This window comes from Salvelinus namaycush, chromosome 6, assembly GCF_016432855.1.
Source record: "Salvelinus namaycush isolate Seneca chromosome 6, SaNama_1.0, whole genome shotgun sequence".
In the NCBI taxonomy this organism is placed as follows: Eukaryota; Metazoa; Chordata; class Actinopteri; order Salmoniformes; family Salmonidae; genus Salvelinus; species Salvelinus namaycush.
This window is the reverse complement of record NC_052312.1, coordinates 10,048,054-10,071,244: the sequence shown is the minus strand read 5'-3', so window position 1 is coordinate 10,071,244 and position 23,191 is coordinate 10,048,054. Positions and strand designations below refer to the sequence as shown.

The window sequence follows — 23,191 nt, the reverse complement described above, 5'->3', positions numbered from 1 at the left end:
GGCAAATCAATGTAGACACTGTCCAATGTGTCCATGCATGACTGGATTGATGGAAGGCTAAGTGAAGAAGCTGACATTGACATTAAACATCATAACATGGAAAGACTCACCATTCATCATTGTTCTCAGGCAGAAGGTGTATCTGATAGATGTTCTTCCTTCGAGACGCAGTACCTTCCACACTCTCTTCAACTGGTATGAAGCTTACTTTACTTTTTGAGATTCAAAGTCTGAAAATGTTAAGATTTTAAAAAGAAACACACAACATTTCACACATCCGACTGTTGTTGTGCACATGCTGTAAAGTCAGCCAGAACTCAATGATAAGCAGCTTATTGTCATTAGCATGTCATTACTTTTGAGTATGTCTTTATGTACTGTTGTGCCATAAGTTTACTTTAGGAATGAATGTCCTCATAGAAAAATACCAGTCTCTGCTTGTCATATTCAAGTTCAATACCACTATTCACTAAAGAAAGAACATCCTTGGACTCTGACATATCACATCCATGAATTAGGAGGATGTTGCTCTGTCTCTTTGACTCCACAAAGACGTTTGTTCACAACGTGTGGTTTATTTATCTAAACATCAACGCCAGACCAAAATCCTCCCGGAAGAATATTACATTTGTCTGTAAACTTAGTTTCAACATGGTTTAGATATAATAGCAAATTGCATAGCACTGAAACATTATACATTGCAAACGTACTAACAAAAAAAAAAACTTCCGGGGACTTTTATTTTCAAAGGAATTTTGTCGCGCGTCGATGACGCCATGAAAGCGCGCCTCAGAAGAAGAAAAGAGCGCCGTTTGAAAAACCAACAGCAGAGAGTGCTGTTGTATTTTTAATCTCAACATCTTGAACGATCCTGTACTGGTGCTGCTGTCTAGTACCATCCAATTGTACATTATTTTATATGCAGAAAATGTGAAATGAGGATGCAGAAAAAAAATATCACAAGTTTGACCTCACACCAATGTCTAATCTGGGTTATTACCCTTCACTCTTTTGCCTTTTTATGCTGATTTCCAAACTCTGCTCAATGATCACCTGCTTAATGTTTTGATAAACACTTCAGGGGCAGAAGGTCTGATGCAAATTCTGACAACTTTCCTCACATGACTGTTACAGCACCAAGAACATGCTTCCTGTGAAACAAAGAGCATCTAAAGATTATGATAATTTACCCCTAAAAGGTTTCCCCTTTCATCTGTGGAGCATCTGAGGTGGATCCCGGTCCCAATTGTCAGGTGAGAAAAGGCTACAGAAAAATGTCACAAGCCTCCAGGTCACACACACATCATAAAGTATGAGCTTCCCTGCTGTAAGCTGACACTAAGAACCTTTTGCTCAAGAATTTGCATTCTGAACCCTGTGACAGATACGTTTAAAGACAAAATTATGGTTACCACTATTCCCACATACTCATCCTCTCTAGAAACGGAATATCACATCGCAACTTGGTATCATTAGGTCATTATATTTCTCAATCCACTTGGTAAATGAATGGTAATTGAGCAATGCGTCACTGCTACAAAACCAATACAAAATATCTGATATAGCAATGATCTCTTTCCACAATAACAATGATTTTTACATGAGTCGTTATTGATACATAATCATACATTAACAGTATATATATATATATATATTATTTATTTAAGTAGGCAAGTCAGTTAAGAACAAATTCTTATTTACAATGATGGGCCTACACCGGCCAAACCCTAACCAGGACGATGCTGGGCCAATTGTGCGGCCTATGGGACTCCTGATCACGGCCGGTTGTGATACAGCCCAGGATCGAACCAGGGTCTGCAGTGACACCTCTAGCACTGTGATGCAATACCTTAGACCGCTGCGACACTCGGAAGCCCTTTCGGTCATTTTATATCCATGTGATAATGTCATGAAAGAGAACCAGTTTCCACTGTTTTTTAAAATGAGAATAGACTCTTTGAGCGCCACTCTTGATTGTCCTTTAAATTGAGCGTCATTCCCTTTCTATTGTGTTGTGTGTACCATACCACTAGTACAAGGAAGTGCATGTAAGGGACACTCCACTTTGTTGCTGCCTGGGTGCACATTCAAATCGGAGGCCATGGGAGAGGCAAAAATCTAGTCAGACTGGCTAGGCAGGAGCAGACATGCACAGTAAAGAGGGAGGGAGAGAGAAAGAGTATAGTTTCTCTACAGTACTTGAGTCATTGCTGCTGGCAAGTTTCGACATCATTCAAACAAAACAAGCAAAAGATCGATGGAGAGAAGTACCCTGATGCTGTTATTGATGGAATATAACAGCAATATGATTCACTTTATGCTATGGTCACCTGCTTTTCAACTTAATCTTTAGAATTTACAATGTCCACATTCAGGGCCCTTTGTCCACACATGAAAATATAAATAAAAGGGAGGTTGAATCACTAACGTTTTAGGCAAAGGAGAACACAGGATACAACATACATGATATAACATATTTATCTTAATTTATAATTGATGCATAATGCGCATTCAAGTTGTTCAAAAGAGCTATGAGAATGTATGATAATTAGGCAAATGCCTATATAATTGTAGTAGTTGTGGTGTGATTGCGCAACATTATTATGTGTAATATATTATTGTTATATAACTTACGTCATACATTATTTTTTTTTAAATGTGACGTGTAGGCGGGTGGCTGGGCAAGTGTAGCACAGGTGGACGTTGAAAAGGGGTGGAGTGAAAATATGAGGAAGAGGCAGAGAGAGCACTGTGGACAGGTAGCGTGAAACACACCAGTTGAAGTGAGGATTCTCAGATATTTTGCGATGAAATAAAACAACCGACAACACTAAGAAAACAAAATAATGATCATTTGTTTACGAAATGAAGAAAAACAGTATGGCATGTGATGTGGATTATCTCTAGGTCTCGATCCTATTGGGAATAATTTAATTTGTCGTTGTCGCGTATAACCGAAAGCTGGGTTCATAAATAAGCAAGATCGTGGCCCCAGTAGACTTTCGGTCATTTTATTGACGGTAAGTATTTACCACTCATCTTTGTTGAACTAGCCTTTGGCATCAATTTACCCGACCAGTCAATACAGTATATTGACAGTATTTATTCTGAAAGCCAAAACAATGGCGTCCCACAACTAACGTTACAGTTAGTGGCGTTCAGTAATTCATAGGCCTACACCTTGATTTACTATCAAGTCCAATGTAACAAATGTTGCAAGGAGTTACTTTTAACTCTGTTGAGAAAAATGGCAATGACATTTTGATAGGCAAGAATGAATCAAGCATTTGATTTAGAGAAACGCATTTTTCTGTAAGCTCCAATGCATGCCTTTATAGGTGTAGGAACCAGATAAATCAAAGCATATTTTCACATTTTTGTTCTAAACTATTTTTTCGAAAGTCATGGATGATCATTTTAATGCTGACCATTCACCAGCAAGCTCAACTGAAAATAAACACAGTTTGACAATGGCAGTGTTTCCCAAACCAAAGCGTGCATGTTTTTGTTTTTGCCCTAGACCTACAGAGCTGATTGAAATAGTCAACTCAGCATTAAGATGTGATTAATTGAATCCGCTGTATAATGCTAGGGCAAAAACTAAAACTTGCACCCCTTGGGGTCCCCAGGACTGAGTTTGGGAAATACTTATTTAACAAGGGTTGTAGGCAAATAGTTATGTCACTGCTAATAGAGGTTAGTGTGTACCCAGGATTGTGTGTATATGTATATATATATATCTTTTTCTCTGAAATAATTACTCAACTTACTTATTGGTAACGTACACAGATTTGCAGGTTTTATGGCAGGTGCAGCGAAATGCTTATGTTACTAGTTACTCCATTAATTGGTATTTAATTGATCGAGTGCACCCACCCAGCCAGTACCAAAAGACGTAGCCTCAATTGTAAACAAAGCCTCCCAAATGCTTCATGGACAGAGCAAATAGGCCCAAACAACCCTATAGCTACCTCTCTCTTCTAACACTCATTATTCAGTAACTGAGTGGGTTAAAGATGCATTCCTGTGTACATAAAGCTGAATAACCTCAAAGCAATGGCATGCGTGAGAAATGACCCGTGATTGGTTGCTCGCATGTTTTTACTGCAGACTTGGCACAGGATTGTGACTTTCATGAGATAGTTGGGTGTGGGTTTGGGAGTTGTCCTTGGGAATCTCTTTTGACAGGAATAGTGCTTGTCCGGGCTAGCCCCTTCTTGCGTCTGTCTGCATCAATGTGTTTCTGTCGGTCTTACTGTGGAAATACAAAATTGATATGGCCTTCATTTGTTAACCAAGCTACAGTCTGCACCCACATCAGGTACCCATCATCAGCTATAACATAGACATACACACATGTTATATCTCATATGTCAGACAGATGATGTGAGAACTGGTTTGGGTTTCCCAGAGTAGTTGACACAAGAATGTAGGCCTCTGATTCACACCCTTCTCTGTGGTTGTTTTATAGCGGCAATTCCCTGACGCGGAAGTCCACACGCAGACAAGGACATGAAATGACGTGTGTAGTTAGATGGACGTTGAGTAGTTGTTGGAAATTACAGCTTGGCGTCACAGGTTGCGCCTCTTTGTGAATTGCAAAATTTGAGATCAAGACAGAGAGAAGGAACATGCACTTCCAGTAGTCTCTGAGCAACAGACGTGTGGGCTTGCTTGCTTTGAGATTGCAAAAAAATACTATTTCAAAGTTGATGTAGGAGCTGGACAAAAATACGTTACTTGATTTAAGAACCGAAGGATGGGCACCAATGTTGCGGTATGATTAGCTTTATATGTGGTAGCAGTAAACAGTGAGCAAATGTATTTTGAAACTAAGTGATTAACACCCACTGGCTTATTCTTATTCTAACACACTTTCATCTCTTTGTTTCCTGTCCCACCCTCTCTTCCCATCCTCCATTGGTTAATTCTTCTCCCCAATCGTCGCTTTCCCCTCGTCTGCTATCTTCTCATCTACACTCTGTTTCTGTAACTGGTTCTTTGTCCATGTGAACAGGGGTGATGGGATTTTCCCCAACAAATGTGATATAACAAACTTGATTCAGCTGACACTGACTTTGGTGCCAGATAAACGTTTTTTTGCTCATTAGGGTTATTTTATGGTGTTGATTTGATACAAAATAAAGGTCTGTTAAGTGTTTGGCTGGTACTGAAAGCTGTCACACTCGGCTCCCTCTTGTGTTAGACAGCGCGTCAACTCAGGACTTTTTATTGATGAATTCTTGTTATGGGTGTCCATAGCGACCAGAAGAAGCCAGTATGTGAACTTTGAACATAATTACGGTAAAACAGGCTGGCTCAGTACCTTTTCTGAGCCTCAATTCAATAACGTCTCCTTTGGTTACAGCTCTTTGACTTTCTCTGATGTTCCTCCACTGAACAAAATCTGTGAATTCCCAATTCAATTATGCATAATATTCAAATGGTGAAGCTGCTGGGAATTAGCAACAAGGCAGTGCTTATGCTGTATCTTGGAATTTGCTTGAAATGCATCCTCCCTTAATTCCCTTAAGGTGATCACTGACTGGACTGGGGAAAGCTATACCCTTGCGTACTTACCTACCCATTCTAGTTAGATCAGAAATGACTTTGACAAAGAAAGGATATATTGTTTTACTAATGGAACCGGACCATCCTGATACATTATTTGGATCTCCATTAGCTTTTTCAGAAGCAGCACCTACTCTTCCTGGTGTCTGCACAAAACACAAGTAACAAAACACTGATGCACCCTTAAGGGCAAGGTGTGCTGCTCTGTTTTGAGCCAGCTGCAGTTTTGCTATGTCTTACTTTGCTGTACTTCACCATATTGCCGGACATGTAGAGTGTGGAATCATCCACATACATAGTCATTCTAGCTTTGTCTAAGACCAGTGGCAAATCATTTGTACAAACAGATAAGTGTAACGGCCCAAGGCAACTGCCCTAAGGGACACCGCACTGTACATATCTGATGTTAGAGAAGCTTCCGTTGAAGAACACTCTCTGGGTTCTACTGGATAAATAACTCTCCAACCATGTGATGGCAGGTGATGTAAAGCCTGCCAGTAAATTTATGATCAATAACATCAAAGACTGCACTGAAATATAACAAAACAGCTCAACTATCATCTTATTATTAGTGATGCACCGACATTACATTTTGACCGATTCCGATTATTTTCCTTGCTAAAAAAATTATACCGATAACCGATATTGAAAATGTTTGCGGCCTTTTAAGCATTCTAGTACAGTTACATAGTTAGACCACTGCATCCTTGTGTGTGTTAAGGCATTGCATCTCAGTGCAAGAGGTTAGAATCCAGGCTGTATCACATCCGGCCGTGATTGGGAGTCCCATAGGGCAGCGCACAATTGGCCCAGCTTCGTCCGGGCTGTCATTGTAAATTAGAATTTGTACTTAACTGACTTGCCTAGTTAAATAAAGGTTACACACACCACACTGACCAAAAAGTTATTTTGTTGGCATTTACCTATGTCCCAATTACCAGTAAAACATAATGAAATCCTATTTCTTTCACTTACTTGCTGTGCAGTTTATTTGTTCAGTCGTTTCATTCTCAACCAGGATTTCTATGGAACGCCGTTTGGGTCTTTGCAAATAACACAACATAATCTGTTTCAGTAGCTGTAGTTAACTAGCTAACTATATAGCTAGGTGTCATCTAAAATAACCAGAATTTATAAGACAGTTCTTATTTGATTAATGGTGGTCAGACCCATCTATGTGAAGCTAGCCACAATAAGGATGAACCACAATAGTGAACTTGCTGTTAGCCTTCAAAATAGTCTGGCCTAATTATATTTGTATTCATTTGCATCACTGTCAATGACATACTTTTAATTTGAAGGCAACCCGCAAATTCCACTATTGTGCCTAATCCTTATTGTGTCTAGCTTCGCAACACACAACCCGACCCGTTCGAACCTCACTAAATCAAATCAAAGTTTATTTGTCACGTGCGCTGAATACAACAGGTGTAGACCTTACAGTGAAATGCTTACTTACAGGCTCTAACCAATAGTGCAAAATGATGAAGCTAGCTGACTACTTATAACGTTATCTTTGGACCACAGGGTTAAGTAGCTGACTAGCTATTTATTTTAGTGAACTGAAGTTCAATAGGTGAACAACAAGTGGCAACCTAGCTAATACTTACTCACAAGGATTCCTAAATCATTGCTAAGAATAGTGAAAATGACTGCAGTTTCTACTGGTCATTGTTTTCAGGCTGGTTGTATTGGTGCTAGCTAGGTACCAAGCTAAAGCTAGCTACCCCGGCAGTTGCGGTCGACAAACGATGCTTTATTACCAACGCGGGATTGTAAACACATCGTTCGTGGCCGGTGTTTGCAGACTTTTTTTGTACAGGTTTGACAGTGCTACTGTATCTTTTTTGACACGCAAAGACCCAAACGGCGTTTCATAGTATGTATGTCGTGAAACTAATCGCAGTAACGCTATTGCTGTGTAACACCGGTACGCAATATCGGAAAAATAGCGCACTTGGTATGTTTGTCTATGGAGATTGCATGGCTGTGTACTTGAATTTTATACATCTGTCAGCAATGGGTGTGGCTGAAATAAAATCTACTAATTTTAAGGGGTGCCCACATACAGTTGAAGTTGGAAGTTTACATATACTTGGGTTGGAGTCATTAACTCGTTTTTCAACCACTCCACACATTTCTTGTTGACAAACTATTGTTATGGCAAGTCGGTTAGGACATCTACTTTGTGCATGACACAAGTAATTTTTCCAACAATTGTTTACAGACAGATTACTTCACTTATAATTCACTGTATCACAATTCCATAGGGTCATTAGTTTACATACACTAAATTGACTGTGCTTTTAAACAGCTTGGAAAATTCCAGAAAATTATGTCATGGCTTTAGAAGCTTCTGATAGGCTAATTGACATAATTTGAGTCAATTGGAGGTGTACCTGTGGATGTATTTCAAGGCCTACCTTCAAACTCAGTGCCTCTTTGCTTGACATCATGGGAAAAATCAAAAGAAATCAGCCAAGACCTCAGAAAAAATTGTAGACCTCCACAAGTCTGTTTCATCCTTGGGATTAATTTCCAAACGCCTGAAGGTACCACGTTCATCTGTACAAACAATAGTACGCAAGTATAAACACCATGGGACCACGCAGCCGTCATACCGCTCAGGAAGGAGACGCGTTCTGTCTCCCAGAGATGAACGTACTTTGGTGCGAAAAGTGCAAATCAATCCCAGAACAACAGCAAAGGACCATGTGAAGATGCTGGAGGAAACAGGCACAAAAGTATCTATCCACAGTAAAACGAGTCTTATATCGACATAACCTGAAAGGCCGCTCAGCAAGGAAGAAGCCACTACTCCAAAACCACCATAAAAATGCCAGACTACGGTTTGCAACTGCACATGGGGACAAAGATCGTACTTTTTGGAGAAATGTCCTCTGGTCTGATGAAACAAAAATAGAACTGTTTGGCCATAATGACCATTGTTATGTTTGGAGGAAAAGGGGGATGCTTGCAAGCCGAAGAACACCATCCCAACTGTGAAGCACGGGGGTGGCAGCATTATGTTGTGGGGGTGCTTTGCTGCAGGAAGGATTAGTGCACTTCACAAAATAGATGGCATCATGAGGCTGGAAAATTATGTGGATATATTGAAGCAACACCTCAAGACATCAGTCGGGAAGTTAAAGCTTGGTCGCAAATGGGTCTTCCAAATGGAAAATGACCCCAAGCATACTTCCAAAGTTGTGCCAAAATGGCTTAAGGACAACAAAGTCAAGGTATTGGAGTGGCATCAATCCTATATAAAATTTGTGAGCAGAACTGAAAAAGCTTGTGTGAGCAAGGAGGCCTACAAACCTGACTCAGTTACACCTGCTCTGTCAGGAGGAATGGGCCAAAATTCACCCGACTTATTGTGGGAAGCTTGTGGAAGACTACCCAAAAGGTTTGACCCAAGTTAAACAATTTAAAGGCAATGCTACCAAATTCTAATTGCGTGTATGTAAACTTCTGACCCACTGGGAATGTGATGAAAGAAATTAAAGCTTTAATAAATCGTTCTCTCTACTATTATTCTGACATTTCACATTCTTAAAATAAAAAGTGGTGATCCTAACTGACCTAAGACAGGGAATTTTTACTAGGATTAAATGTCAGGAATTGTGAAACTGAGTTTAAATGTATTTGGCTAAGGTATATAAACTTCCGACTTCAACTGTACTTTTGTGTATATATACTGTATATCATCATTACACTTGTAAAAACTTAAGCATTATGAAACTTCTATTCAAGCAAATAAACCCAGCATAGCAAATGAACCAATGTTTTACGTTTACCAAATTCGAGACACTCACGAAACGACAAAATTAACACCACATGCTGGTTGAAAGATTTCCTGCCGAGTTGGGCCTCCCTCTTCCTCTTTCTTGCTGGTAACATCTAAAGGATGATCAAAGGAAATTGGATGCCCCTGAGCTCAATTTGGAGTGTCATAGCAAAGGGTTGTGAATAATTACACTACCGGTTTTAGAACACCTACTCATTCAAGGGTTTTTCTTTATTTTTACCATTTTCTACATTGTAGAATAATAGTGAAGACATCAAAACAATGAAATAACACACATGGAATCATGTAGTAACCAAAAAAGTGTTCAACATCTAAATATATTTGAGATTCTTCAAATAGCCACCCTTTGCCTTGATGACAGCTTTGCACACTTTTGACATTCTGTCATCAAGCTTCATGAGGTGAAGTAGTCACCTGGAATGCATTTCAATTAACAGGTGTGTCTTGTTTAAAAGTTAATTTGTGGAATTTCTTTCCTTAATGCTTTTGAGCCAGTCAGTTTTGTTGTGACACGGTAGGGCCCTATTTGGTAAAAGCACAAGTCCATATTATGACAAGAACAGCTCAAATAAGCAAAGAGAAACAACAGTCCATTACTTTAAGACACGAAGGTCAGTCACTACGAGACCATTTCAAGAACTTTGAAAGTTTCTTCAAGTGCAGTCGCAAAAACAATCAAGAGCTATGATGAAACTGGCTCTCATGAGGACCGCCACATGAATGGAAAACCCAGAGTTTTCATTCATTAGAGTTAACTGCACCTCAGTTTGCAGCCCAAATAAATGCTTCACAGAGTTCAAGTAACAGACACATCAACATCAACTGTTCAGAGGAGACTGTGTGAATCAGGCCTTAATGGTCGGATTGCTGCAAAGAAACCACTACTAAAGGACACCAATACGAAGAAGAGACTTGCTTGGGCCAAGAAACATGAGCAATGGACATTAGACCGGTGGAATTTGTCATTTGGGCTGGAATCCAAATCACTGTCTTTGTGGGACACGGTGTGGGTGAACGGATCTCCGCATGTATATTTCCCACCGTAAAACACCTCCAGGCTATTTGACCAAGAAGAAGAGTGATGGAATGCTGCATCAGATAACCTGGCCTCCATAATACCCTGACATCAACCAAATTGAGGTGGTTTGGGATGAGTCGGACCGCGAAGTGAAGAAAAAGCAGCCAACAAGTACTCAGCATATGCAGGAACTCCTTAAAGACTTTTAGAAAAGCATTCCAGGTAAAGCTGGTTGAGAGAATTCCAAGAGTGTGCAAAGCTGTCAAGGCAAAAGGTGGCTATTTGAAGAATCTCAAATATAAAATGTTGATTTAACACTTTTTTGGTTACTACATGATTCCATACGTGTTATTTCCTAGTTTTGATGTCTTCACTATTATTCTACAATGTAGGAAAAAAATGTAAATAAAGAAAAACCCTTGGATGAGTAGGTGTTCTAAAACTTTTGATAGTGTATGTATATGAGATACACTGCTCAAAAAAATAAAGGGAACACTTAAACAACACAATGTAACTCCAAGTCAATCACACTTCTGTGAAATCAAACTGTCCACTTAGGAAGCAACACTGATTGACAATAAATGTCACATGCTGTTGTGCAAATGGAATAGACAAAAGGTGGAAATTATAGGCAATTAGCAAGACACCCCCAATAAAGGAGTGGTTCTGCAGGTGGTGACCACAGACCACTTCTCAGTTCCTATGCTTCCTGGCTGATGTTTTGGTCACTTTTGAATGCTGACGGTGCTTTCACTCTAGTGGTAGCATGAGACGGAGTCTACAAGTGGCTCAGGTAGTGCAGCTCATCCAGGATGGCACATCAATGCGAGCTGTGGCAAGAAGGTTTGCTGTGTCTGTCAGCGTAGTGTCCAGAGCATGGAGGCGCTACCAGGAGACAGGCCAGTACATCAGGAGACGTGGAGGAGGCCGTAGGAGGGGAACAACCCAGCAGCAGGACCGCTACCTCCGCCTTTGTGCAAGGAGGATTAGGAGGAGCACTACCAGAGCCCTGCAAAAGGACCTCCAGCAGGTCACAAATGTGCATGTGTCTGCTCAAACAGTCAGAAACAGACTCCATGAGGGCCCGACGTCCACAGGTGGGGGTTGTGCTTACAGCCCAACACCGTGCAGGACGTTTGGCATTTGCCAGAGAACACCAAGATTGGCAAATTCGCCACTGGCGCCCTGTGCTCTTCACAGATGAAAGCAGGTTCACACGCACATGTGACAGACGTGACAGAGTCTGGAGACGCCGTGGAGAACGTTCTGCTGCCTGCAACATCCTCCAGCATGACCGGTTTGGCGGTGGGTCAGTCATGGTGTGGGGTGGCATTTCTTTGGGGGGCCGCACAGCCCTCCATGTGCTCGCCAGAGGTAGCCTGACTGCCATTAGGTACCAAGATGAGATCCTCAGACCCCTTGTGAGACCATATGCTGGTGCGGTTGGCCCTGGGTTCTTTCTAATGCAAGACAGTGCTAGACCTCATGTGGCTGGAGTGTGTCAGCAGTTCTTGCAAGAGGAAGGCATTGATGCTATGGACTGGCCCGCCCGTTCCCCAGACCTGAATCCAATTGAGCACATCTGGGACATCATGTCTCGCTCCATCCACCAACGCCACGTTGCGCCACAGACTGTCCAGGAGTTGGCGGATGCTTTAGTCCAGGTCTGGGAGGAGATCCCTCAGGAGACCATCCGCCACCTCATCAGGAGCATGCCCAGGCGTTGTAGGGAGGTCATACAGGCACGTGGAGGCCACACACACTACTGAGCCTCATTTTGACTTGTTTTAAGGACATTACATCAAAGTTGGATCAGCCTGTAGTGTGGTTTTCCACTTTAATTTTGAGTGTGACTCCAAATCCAGACCTCCATGGGTTGATAAATTTGATTTCCATTGATAATTTTTGTGTGATTTTGTAGTCAGCACATTCAACTATGTAAAGGAAAAAAGTATTTAATAAGAATGTTTCATTCATTCAGATCTAGGATGTGTTATTTTAGTGTTCCCTAAAATGAATTTAATGTGGAATAAGTCAAGGGGTATGAATACTTTCTGAAGGCACTCTAATATGGTAAAATTAATAAATACCTTGTTTATCAGGTCTGTGGGATGTTAGGCTGAAGCTACTGACCCTGAAGCTTGGCTCTCTCATTCTTCCCAGGCTTTAGGGAGGGAGGATGGACAATGAGCTTGTGTCCCCACGCTCTCTGGTAGCTTTCATAGCTAGGATGAGTTATTTCCACCTCTGGCGCACAGCTTTAGAGAAGTCCTCATTGAGGAAGATGTTGGTTCCTCTCAATTTCTTAGCTCTCTCCAGAACAGCCGTCTTGTTCTTGAACCTTAGGAACTTGACGACTACCAGCCTGGGTCTGTCACCTGGGCTGGTTACAGGTGTTCCAGACCTGTGGGTGTGGCTCCACCTCAATCTTCCTATGATCCATCTGCAGATTTTTGTGATAATTCTTCTCACATTCTCCTCAGAATCCATCCATGTCTTATGATTCACACACAGTGCTGATGTCATCTCGAGAGAACTTCGTTTTTTTCCATCTTGCAGCAAGTCTCTGTCAGGACACCCACCTCTCCCTGGGAGAACTGCAAACTGTTCTGAAGGTCCTGGACCTCTGGTCAGATCGTCCATTCTTTTGTTAGTTAAGTTCACCAGTATTTGGAAAAAGTTCCAATTGCTTGTAGATATATTTTTGTTGATTTTGAAAGGTCTCGCACCTGTGATCGCGAAATACTGTCCACTCCATTACTCCAACCTTTAACTTTGGGTGGCATGATGGTAGCAATATAGGCTAATTCCGGTACTCCACGCAATTCCAGCCAGCACCACTGAAAAGGCCGATGGAAACAGCACCTTTACATGATTCTTCCCCTCCATCCTCTTTGATCCCACTAGTGCTGTGGTGCCCTGTAGGGTCATGCTGATGGACCAGGACACTCAGTGGCTGTACCACCTCCTGGCCGAGGTCCAGTTGGAGAGGTTCTACCTGCGTGTCCGGGACGGCCTCAACATCACCCGCATAGAGCACTTCAACTATGTCAAGGAGTCTGACCTCGAGCAGATCGGCATCAGCAAACCAGGTCAGTGCTCGACGCAGTTGCCTCCAAATTATTCGTATCAGAGTTTTGCTGTTTTGACCAGATGGTATACAGTTACTGATTTAAAGTGACTTTTCGTAGCAATTTAGGCAGCAGGTTAGGATAATTAACGCAGCAGGTTAGGGGAATTGGGTTAAGGTTAGAAAAAAGGTTAGTATTAGCTAAAATACAAAAATTCTAAGTGACACGAACTTGATTATTTATTTTTTACCATAGCGGTATACCATCTAGCCACAAGCAAACTATCCTCCATGTTGGCACTACCAGTAGATTAGTGGGTTACGGTAGAAGTGAGTTGTAAGTACTGTTGATCTATTTTGTTTTATGATCTATGGTTATTTGTTGACATGTAGGACAGAGAAGATTATGGGACGCTGTGAAACGGTACAAGATCACCATGAGACCAAAGTCATGGATCACCAAGGTAAGACATGTACACCACCTCCCACAATGTATTTCTTTGAAGATTGTTAATTGTAAAACATTTTTAGAATTTTTTTTATTTGACTATATATATTTTTTTTATATTTTTTTCTCCCAGGTCTTCAGTGGCCGGGGTCCGGAGGGCGGTGACCAATGGGGCAGTATGGGGCAGGGCCAGGAGACAGGAGGGCGGGCACTCACCTGTCTGATCCAGGACAGTGAACTATCTCTAGGGGAGAAGCTGGGCATGGGCTCCTTCGGTGTGGTGAAGAGGGGAGAGTGGCAGACCCCCACTGGGAGAGTGGTGAGTGTTTCTAGTGGGACACCAAGTCCAATGTTATGAATGTAGATATGCAGCAGTACTAGTGAAAAGCCAGAGCTAGGTTGCCTGTTTGGAAGTCACACAGGGCAAGATATCTTAAAGATCAATAGAAATTGCATTACAGTATATTCCCGATCATCTATCCCAAATGTTATTAATCAGTACACCTAACTCATCCATCCTTCTCCTTTCTGTTGCCGTGACAGCTGCCAGTGGCGGTGAAGACTCTGAGGAGTAGCCTGTCCAGACAGACGGACACGCTGACAGACTTCCTCCAGGAGGTGACCACCATGCAGTCTCTAGACCACCCCAACATCATCCGCCTCTACGGAGTGGTGCTCACACAGCCCCTTAAGATGGTGAGACTGCCATATTCTTTCCATCCTCTGAAAGATGGCGTATAAAACATATTTAGTATTCCTCATATTTCTACATTGAAATCCTGTCTCCTTTAATTCCTGGGCCCAATAGGCTAATATTCTAATCGGAAGATTGATTATTCAAATACAGCCATTCAAATGCAAAGAAACTTTCAGTGGTCATTCAGATGTTATGTTTATCACAGAATTCACTTAGGGAATTTGAGGGGGGAAAGTAAAATCCTCAGAGCAAAGAAGTCCCTTATTATCTTTCCCCCAGGTGACAGAGGTGGCATGTCTGGGATCCCTCTATGACATGCTGCGCTCTCGTCAGTACGAGTACCCCCTAGCACGCCTCTGGCTCTTCGCCACCCAGGTAGCAGCAGGCATGGAGTACCTGGAGGGTCGCAGGTGAGACACAAAACAGTCCCACTCTACAGACTACAACCACAGATAGAACAATGAGACCGATATTTCACTCGATGTATAAATGTGAAGCATCCGCTTGGTGTTTCCACTCACTACCACATATGGCAGTGGGAGAAGATGGAACGAGATAGATTTTGGCCGACATTCTGCTAATACATTTGATCTCAATACCGTTTTCTGTTCCCAAAACTAGAATCGGTTACAAACAGTGTGGACTAAGTTTTGTAGACTTTACCCTTTGCCAAAGTTGTAAAAAATAGCGTTGTTTAGAAGGAGTGCAAAGGCAAATTGAGTTATTGCACACGCACACTTCAGAGTAGGCATTCCCTAATGGAAATATGCAAATGTCTGCTAGAATTCTGCATTAGCATCTCGCTAGCTTGCGCTTGGCTCTGCCCAACTCCTTGCTTGTTCTGCCCGCTATGATTCGTTTGTTCCCATTTGAAACGACAGGCCGTGGTCTATCTTGGGTTAGTTATAAAAATCTTTGCTACAAACACATATGCCAGTTTAACCACTAACTTTACTGTAACCCTCACCGTAACCCTAAATGTAAACAATTCCTCTGACCAACGTAATACATTTCCTGAAAGCCAATCAAATTTGACCAGAGGCGGATGAAGACACTTCTAACCAATGAAAACCCAGTATCATTTGTGGTTTTGGCTGGTAAAGCGTGCCTGTGTTCTATCTCCTCCAGGTTCATTCACAGGGATCTGGCTGCCCGGAACGTTCTGCTGGCATCCAGGGAGATGGTGAAGATCGGGGACTTTGGGCTGATGAGGGGCCTGAGTCAGGAGAAGGACCACTACATGATGACAGCCCACAGACGCATCCCCTTTGCCTGGTGAGCTGAGGAGGAAACTTCAAGGATTGTGTGGGGGGAAATGTTATTTACAAGTCATTGATTGTTTAGCAGTGTAACCTAATGGAAGCCGATGTGGAGATATCACTACTGTGGGATTTTCTTTGCTGAATGATTGTCAGTTTGTAGTAATTCCATCTCTCTCTTGCACCCTCCAGGTGTGCCCCAGAGAGTCTGCGTTTGGGCTCCTTCACCCATTCCTCTGACATGTGGATGTTTGGGGTCCTCCTCTGGGAGATGTTCACCTATTGTGAGGAGCCTTGGCTGGGGTTATCTGGCAGACAGGTATGTGTAGAAAAAGTTTTGAAATTGAGTATGGAGACAGTTTTGTACACCTTTAAGGTAAACCATGACTCACAACGACTCAAGGCTCCAAGCATCTGTACGACGTCTGAAATATTTGAGCCCTTTGTACCAAAAAACAAATTCTGTATTGTGTGTGTGACCACAAAAATTGCAATGTAGAGATATTGAATATGTCTTTGTCATTAAACGTTCCTCTCTTCTTTTCTCTCCTCAGATCCTGTGGAGGGTGGAGCGGGAGGGAGAGCGTATGGAGAGACCCCCTGACTGTCCTCAGGAACTCTACTCTGTGATGAGGAAGTGTTGGGCCTGCACCCCATCTGACCGACCCACCTTTTCCCAACTCACCACTCTGGTGGCAGAGGTAAGACTACACATTTCTATGTACATTGTTATGCACTGTATACAGTTACATTATACTCACCAAAACGTGCACCCGGGGGGCCCCAGGACTGAGTTTGGTGAACTCTGCTCTAATTCAGTTGTTCCTAAACATGTTTACTTTTTAAGCATGTCGGCAGTGACAAAAATACAGTCCATTTTCACTTTGAGACGTGCTTAAATAGTTTTCCCCTTCCTCCCTTTATCCAGGCTCAGCCTATAGAGGTGCGTGCTGTGAGGGACTTTGCGGAACCTAGGAAACTCACTCTGCTATCCAACGACCTAGTGACCGTCATAGACCATGGGTGAGTGAGGGATAGGAAGAAAGAGAACATTTATGAACACAAAGAAAGATGGGTTAATTTGTTAAACCTGCTCCTTCAAAGAGCTCCACTCATGAACCGCATTCCAACCCTGATTTGATGGTTAACCCTAATTCTCACATTCTTGCCCCCTTGTGGTAATTCTTGAGAGGGGGGTATTATCAAATTCTTTATCACAAAAATCTTACAATTACTCCACGCTCTCTCTGCTTTTCTTAACTTGGCTAACACTACATTATGCAGAGTTTTATGTAAAAGTGTCAAGAGGGTTGTTAAGGATTTATAAGCAGTTTATATTTTTAGTTAAGTCTATAAGTCAGTATAAACAGTTATAACTCACTGGTTGAAATTGTACAATGGTCACTGGTTCTTAATGTGATTCTTCCCCTGTAGTCTGGAGCTGTGTGAGTGGAAGGGTCAGAACCAGAGGACCCTGACGGTGGGCTGGTTCCCCCCGAGCCTGGCTGCCCCCAGCAGCACTCCTGCTCCTCCCGCTGCCCCTGCCTCCAGCCTCATCTCTACCCCTCTGAAGGGCAGTCTGCAGCACACAGGGCATGGAGACACCCACCCCGACCGTAGCTGGGGCACCCCGGAGCGCCTCGATGAGTCAGTCAAGTTTTAACTAGGTTTCGATAAGGCTTGGATAACGTTTTGCTGCTGGGGCTTAATCATGCTGTATGCTAACCTTGGTTCCTGCATTCAACAGCGCTGTTTTCTTGCAATGTTTGACGATGACGAGTTGGTTAAGGCAGAAACTGCCTGCACGAGTGTCTTAGCTTGTGTATTAACCACCTTCCACTTAGTTTTCAGCACTTTCCTTTTGTAAACATTCCACCATGAGGTAATGTAACAACCTACTCAACCCATGGCTATATGATAAATGTAGTATGACTTTGAACCTTTGAGTATACATCCCATGACCAATGTTCCCTTTAAATGTTTTCATCACTGAAGAAATTTCAGGTCTGCTGAGCGCAAACTGTAGGCCTACAGAGACCTTGGGAAAAAAACATGCAGGGCTTGACATTAACCTGTTTATCCACTTGTCCTTCAGACAGAGAGGTGACTGAAAATTTTGTTTGATGCAAGAATCCACTTTAAAAATGCATCATTATTCCCATACAATTATGACAGAGAATCAGACAAATTATGCTACCCTCTGCCTATTGGCTACTTATTCAAGCCCGTCTCAAAATACAACACTGCCCCTTTAAGACAAAAACAGCTCTTTACTTGACTCGCTTTTCAAAGTTTTGTGCTCTTGTAGGAAGCAATCACTCCCCTATTGCTGACTACACATCATCATCTATAACTGGGCTAATAACTCACTAACTAGCAAAGGATATTAACAAAATGTACACGTTGCTTCATGCAGCTCACGCTTTGATCTCAAAACAAGCGCATCTACTCACGACCGCTCATGCTGTAAACACAGTCCAGTTCAAAGTGAATGGCACAGATCCATATATGGCAATTGTCTATTTGCATATAGGCCTACTGCAGCTCTGATTCGTTATGGCGCGCCGGTCTGTAGAGTGCGGGCCTGAGTCGTGCATGTCAATGCAATAGAATCCTACTCAGATGCGTTCTGCCTACAACAACATCTCTTGCATAGTTCGTTTTGCATACTAAGTCTTGCATAGTTTGTTTTGGTATGTTGCATTGAAAGTGGCTAATATTGCAATGATTCCATCACAATTGCCACAGTAAAGGGAAATGTTGATAGTGTTAACTAACGGGGAAAACTCTAGGAAGTTGAATCTCGTGCTTCTCTGTGCGCGCTGATATTTCTTCTACACAGCCCCGGGGGAGCTGCAGCCCGCACTCAGCTTAGAGGCTGTGACCAGTGTGTGTTTGGAGAGTGTGTTTACCTGTGTTTTGTTATCTGACCTTTTTCAGGAGCGTAAACTGGAGGAGCGGCCCAGCAAACAGAGATCGCGAGGAAGAGGGCTCCAATTTACAGAAAATGTCAGGTAACGACGTCAAGCAGATGTCTTTGATCAACATATGGCTGATACGAACATGTTATCCATGTTCTACTAGCATTGAGAGCAACAGGTCGGAAGTTCGATACAAACTAGGGATTACCACCCCCCAACATGCTGTATACTATACGTATTTTGTACACAATAAATATGTTTAATATAACTATCCCTCTGTCCCCAGGTATGACCAGGAGTCTGGAGTCTGTCCTGAGCGATCCCCAGAGCTGGACTCAGACGGTAGTAGGGGTCAGGGTGGACCCCCGTCGTGGACCCGTCCCCGCCATGGGGGCCCACAACGTGGTGATGCAGCAGGACATCCGTAGGCTCAGCGAGGCCAGCATCAACCCCCCGGCTCGCCCGCCACCACCCAACCCCAAAAACTTCAAGATCCCCCAGGTGGTGATCCGAGATCAGAGGCCTACTGCAAATCCAGCCCCAGGCACCTCATGGCCTCCACAGCCTCCAACACATCCACAGCAGCAGATGCTACAGCAAGCCCAGCCTCAGCCCCAACCACTGCAGACCATGGGAGGAAGCAATCTGGGCAAGATGGCCCACATGGCACGGTCAACACCAACACTGGATAACTATGGGGACAAGGAGAGGGATCAAGAAAAGGAGAGGGTGGTGAGGGAACGAGAGAGGGAGAGGTACCCGCCTCAAGTGCAACGCACCAGGGAAGCCGTCATAGCACAGGTATGGAATGGATGTAGGGTCTTTAGTTCTTGAGGTGTTAGACAGTTCAGGCTCTTTAATTGGTCTAACTTACTAAGGTATTCTGATTGGTCAGGTCATGGAGGCGGTGCATGGAGTAACCAATGAGGAGGTTCGTAACGCACTTCGCCGCAATGAGTGGAACCCTGTAAGGGCCCAGCAACAACTCAAGGTAAGACAGAATTTCTCTTATAATTCTTATGTAATAATTCTGAAAAAATGCATATTTTATTTACATATACTTAAAATGTGTTCTCCATTGACCAACGTAGTTAACTAAGAATACTAAAATTAAGTATTTGGATCAGTGTTTATGTAATTAATACTAAATATGATGCCCCAACCTCACTTATCTCTCTCTCCTTCTCTCAGATGGAGCAGCTGTACTCTCTGAGCCTGTGTTCTCGTGACGACTGCGTCATGATCCTGTCCCGCTACCAGTGGAATCTACAGCAGGCCAGTCGCTACCTGATCAGAACGGTACGGGAGGACAGGACTGGAGGAGGAGAGAGGAAGAGGAAGGATGGAGAGAGAGGGACACCCCCTGCTGCCATGGAGAGACGAGGAGGAGTATGAGAGGTGGAGGGATACTGGAAACAACAGACAATAAAGCTTTACAACATTTAAGAGGAACTGACAAGGAATTTTAGGAATTAAATAGATGGGAGGAGGATAATACAGGAATTTAATATATATGGAGTGAACCATAAAGACGTTACAGTCCTTAAATACTATTTTATCCTTTTTTACAGTTCTGTTAAACATATTTTTTTGTGATGAACTGCCACATCCTCTCTGTTCTCAAAAATAGTTGTATCAGGATGAATTTGTATATATTGTATTAGCATTGATTATGTTTGTTGAATAAATTGTTGATACAAAATGTGCATGAGCTAGTGGTGTACATGTGGCTCATGCTCCTCAATTTTACACCAAGTCATTAGAGCTGGGATGTCGTAGAATCAAGAGAATACACAGTGTGATGTAATTTCCTTTCACAGGAAGTGTTTGGCATTTCTCACTGCCTTGACTTCCTAATTGACCTCTGGTTGAGGGTTGTGAGCTTCTCATTATGCTGTCTATAAAAATACAGCAGGAGCTGGTTACATGGGGCTGGAGAATCCAGCACTACTATGGAGGGAGATGGCCTTATGTTAACCTGTACTTCAGCATGCTTCCAGCAAGGGGGGAGTAATGAGAACATCTCCCTTATGTTGTGAACCTGCCTTACTCCTTTCAGGCCCCCCTGGCACTTTGCCACTACTATTTTGTGTTTGAGGTTTGAACTGTCAACCTGGTGACCAGGATCTCTTTAAAATCAAGCACGAATCTGTTTAATTGACAATCACAATAAACTAATTGATCATGCTTTGAAACCACAAGACAATTTCCCATTGAGCCGGAATATGCAGCATGTAACCGGCACGCAGGAACATAAACAAAATACCCTTTTTTAAAGCCTATAACCTAAAACCTAAAATATAGACCACTGGACATGTATGAACCATTGTATTTAATATTAGAACTTGGGGTGTCATGTTCACAAAGATGAATGCCTACACAAAGCGTTTGAACCCAGGTCTGTTTGGGATCGGGGCATCTGTCTCGCTCTCGTGTATTCCTAGTGTTATTTATTTGTTCATGGGGTGAGTATGAAGTTGACTATGCCAGGGTTGGGCAACCCTGGTCCTGGAGTGCTGCAGCAGTTCATCTTTTTGTTTTAACTGACATGGAAGACCAGGTGTGTTGAATTTAGGCAATCACTGAACTGATCAATTAGCTCAGTGTGGTGCCTACTGTACATGTAATTATGGCAATCCTGCTGTACCTGCAGCACTCCAGGAACAAGGTTTCTTACCCTGCTTTATGTACTATTTGGGGAAGGTGTTTTGTATTGGGTCAAACAATTATTCTTTGTGGTAAATAGAGCCGTTTTGGATCTTTCGTTCAGTGTGACCTGTAGTTTTACACTAGCGCCGAGATTCAATATGTCAAGTTCTAGGCATTGCAGCTTTTGTGGTGGATTGAGATGCAGCCCATGCAAAAAAAAAAAAAAACATCTTTAGCTTTAAAGGCAATTGCCGACTGAGCCAACATATGCCGTGTTTACCGGTAATAGGATTTGCCTTTCAAAACCGCAATGTCTATAACCTGCGATTGGATTGAATCCCAGCCTAGGTTTTGTGAGTACCAGAGAGCTAGGCCACTGAGGGTGGGGTGGAGAGCAGTGTTTATGAAGCCCTGTTAAATAAATGACATGTGTTACTAATTGGAAAAATGTATCCTGCCTTACAGGCTTTTCTTCTCTCTTTTACCAGTCTCCACCCAACATTTTTTAGTCATGGGCCCAATTCCATTATTTCCCCTAGTCTCCTTCCCTAGCTCCTACCCTTTCCTTTAAAAAAAGTTGTGGGTTTAAACCTTGCCATTGCTTTATTCTACGTTGCTATCTGTAATTATTTTTGATGTTTTTGCACAATTTTACATTTAAGGTGTTTGGTGCAGTATTTCAGAAGTAAAACATGCAACGTGTTGTCTTAAAGTCGGAGCTGCTGGGCAGGTCTGTCTCACTGTCTATGCTATTGGATAGAGAGCAATCACCGCAGCTGTTCACCCTGTGTTAGTGGGCAAATGGACATCATCAAATCAAATTCCAACCCATTTACCTGTTGTGATGCACGGATGTTCCAAACTCAGTTTTAGACGAGACTGACTTTATGACCAACATATTCCTATTTACACTTTGTAGTCAATTTTGGCACTAGAATAACTGATTCATATGGATGCTGTTTTCAAAGGTATTCCTTGCTTCTTAAAGGCAGTCACTCTTTAAAGTAGTCCATTTAGTTCTATGTGTCAATTTTAAAGCTACAAACAGATGTGCAACTTGTATGAAGAAGGCACTGGCTGGCTCATGGCTTGGATCCCTGCCTTTCAACCAAGAGGTTTTGGGTTCAAACCTCACCTTTTGCTTTAGTCAATGTTTCTGCAACTGTTGATGTCTCACACATGAAAATAAGTACAATTTATGTGGAGGCAGTAGCTCTGGGGTTTGGTCCCTCCCTTGTAACCCAAAGGTTCTTGGTTCAATCTCAACTGTTGATGTCAAACATAGAAATGTCAAATCAAAAAATGTTAAGGAGTCTGTAGCTCCCTGCCTTCCATCCAAGAGGTTATGGGTTTGATCCTTGTCCTTTATTGACTACTGCAATTGTCAAATTTACAAGAAAAGTGTAAGAAGTGTGAAGGAGTCTGTTGCTTTGGTATAAGGATCTCGACCCATAAGCACGGGGTTGTAGGTTCGAACCTGGCACTGGAGGTTGTGTGGACAACATGGACTCCTGGTCAGTGAGCCATGGCTACAAAGATGGCTGAAGGGTGCAACAAGTAGGGGGGTTAAATCCTGAGGTTCCCCCATGCAATTCCAAAACAGTAATGAGCAGTGGTTATAGGGGAAAATTCCCAGAAAAAGGGTGGATTCTTAAATACAGGTATGCTTGATTCAAAAATGGAAGTAGCCACCTTTTTCAGGAAATTTCCCCCATAACTGCTGCTGTCCAAGTATCAACCCCCATTA

At 42.6% G+C, this 23,191-nt stretch overlaps 1 protein-coding gene across 1 annotated transcript; it reads left to right on the top strand.

The window, feature by feature from the left end:
- Window positions 1-2,713: 2,713 nt before the first annotated feature.
- Window positions 2,714-20,506, top strand: LOC120049621 (activated CDC42 kinase 1-like). Its single transcript, XM_038995934.1, has 15 exons — window positions 2,714-3,020; window positions 13,308-13,492; window positions 13,864-13,934; window positions 14,052-14,237; window positions 14,462-14,614; window positions 14,895-15,025; window positions 15,744-15,890; window positions 16,067-16,193; window positions 16,429-16,575; window positions 16,803-16,897; window positions 17,309-17,521; window positions 18,815-18,888; window positions 19,082-19,596; window positions 19,691-19,786; window positions 19,987-20,506. The coding sequence occupies exons 2-15, from the start codon at window positions 13,330-13,332 to the stop codon at window positions 20,188-20,190; spliced, it is 2,322 nt and encodes a 773-aa protein (XP_038851862.1). The 5' UTR covers window positions 2,714-3,020; window positions 13,308-13,329; the 3' UTR covers window positions 20,191-20,506.
- The last annotated feature ends 2,685 nt before the right edge of the window (window positions 20,507-23,191 follow it).

What these genes read in the sequence shown, in the direction of transcription:
- LOC120049621 (XM_038995934.1), top strand. Translation starts at nt 13,330, where the DNA reads ATGCTGATGGACCAGGACACTCAGTGGCTGTACCACCTCCTGGCCGAG. An exon ending in CAAAGTCATGGATCACCAAG is followed by an intron (nt 13,935 to 14,051) that starts GTAAGACATGTA and finishes TTTTTCTCCCAG; the next exon opens with GTCTTCAGTGGCCGGGGTCC. An exon ending in TGGGGTTATCTGGCAGACAG is followed by an intron (nt 16,194 to 16,428) that starts GTATGTGTAGAA and finishes TTCTCTCCTCAG; the next exon opens with ATCCTGTGGAGGGTGGAGCG.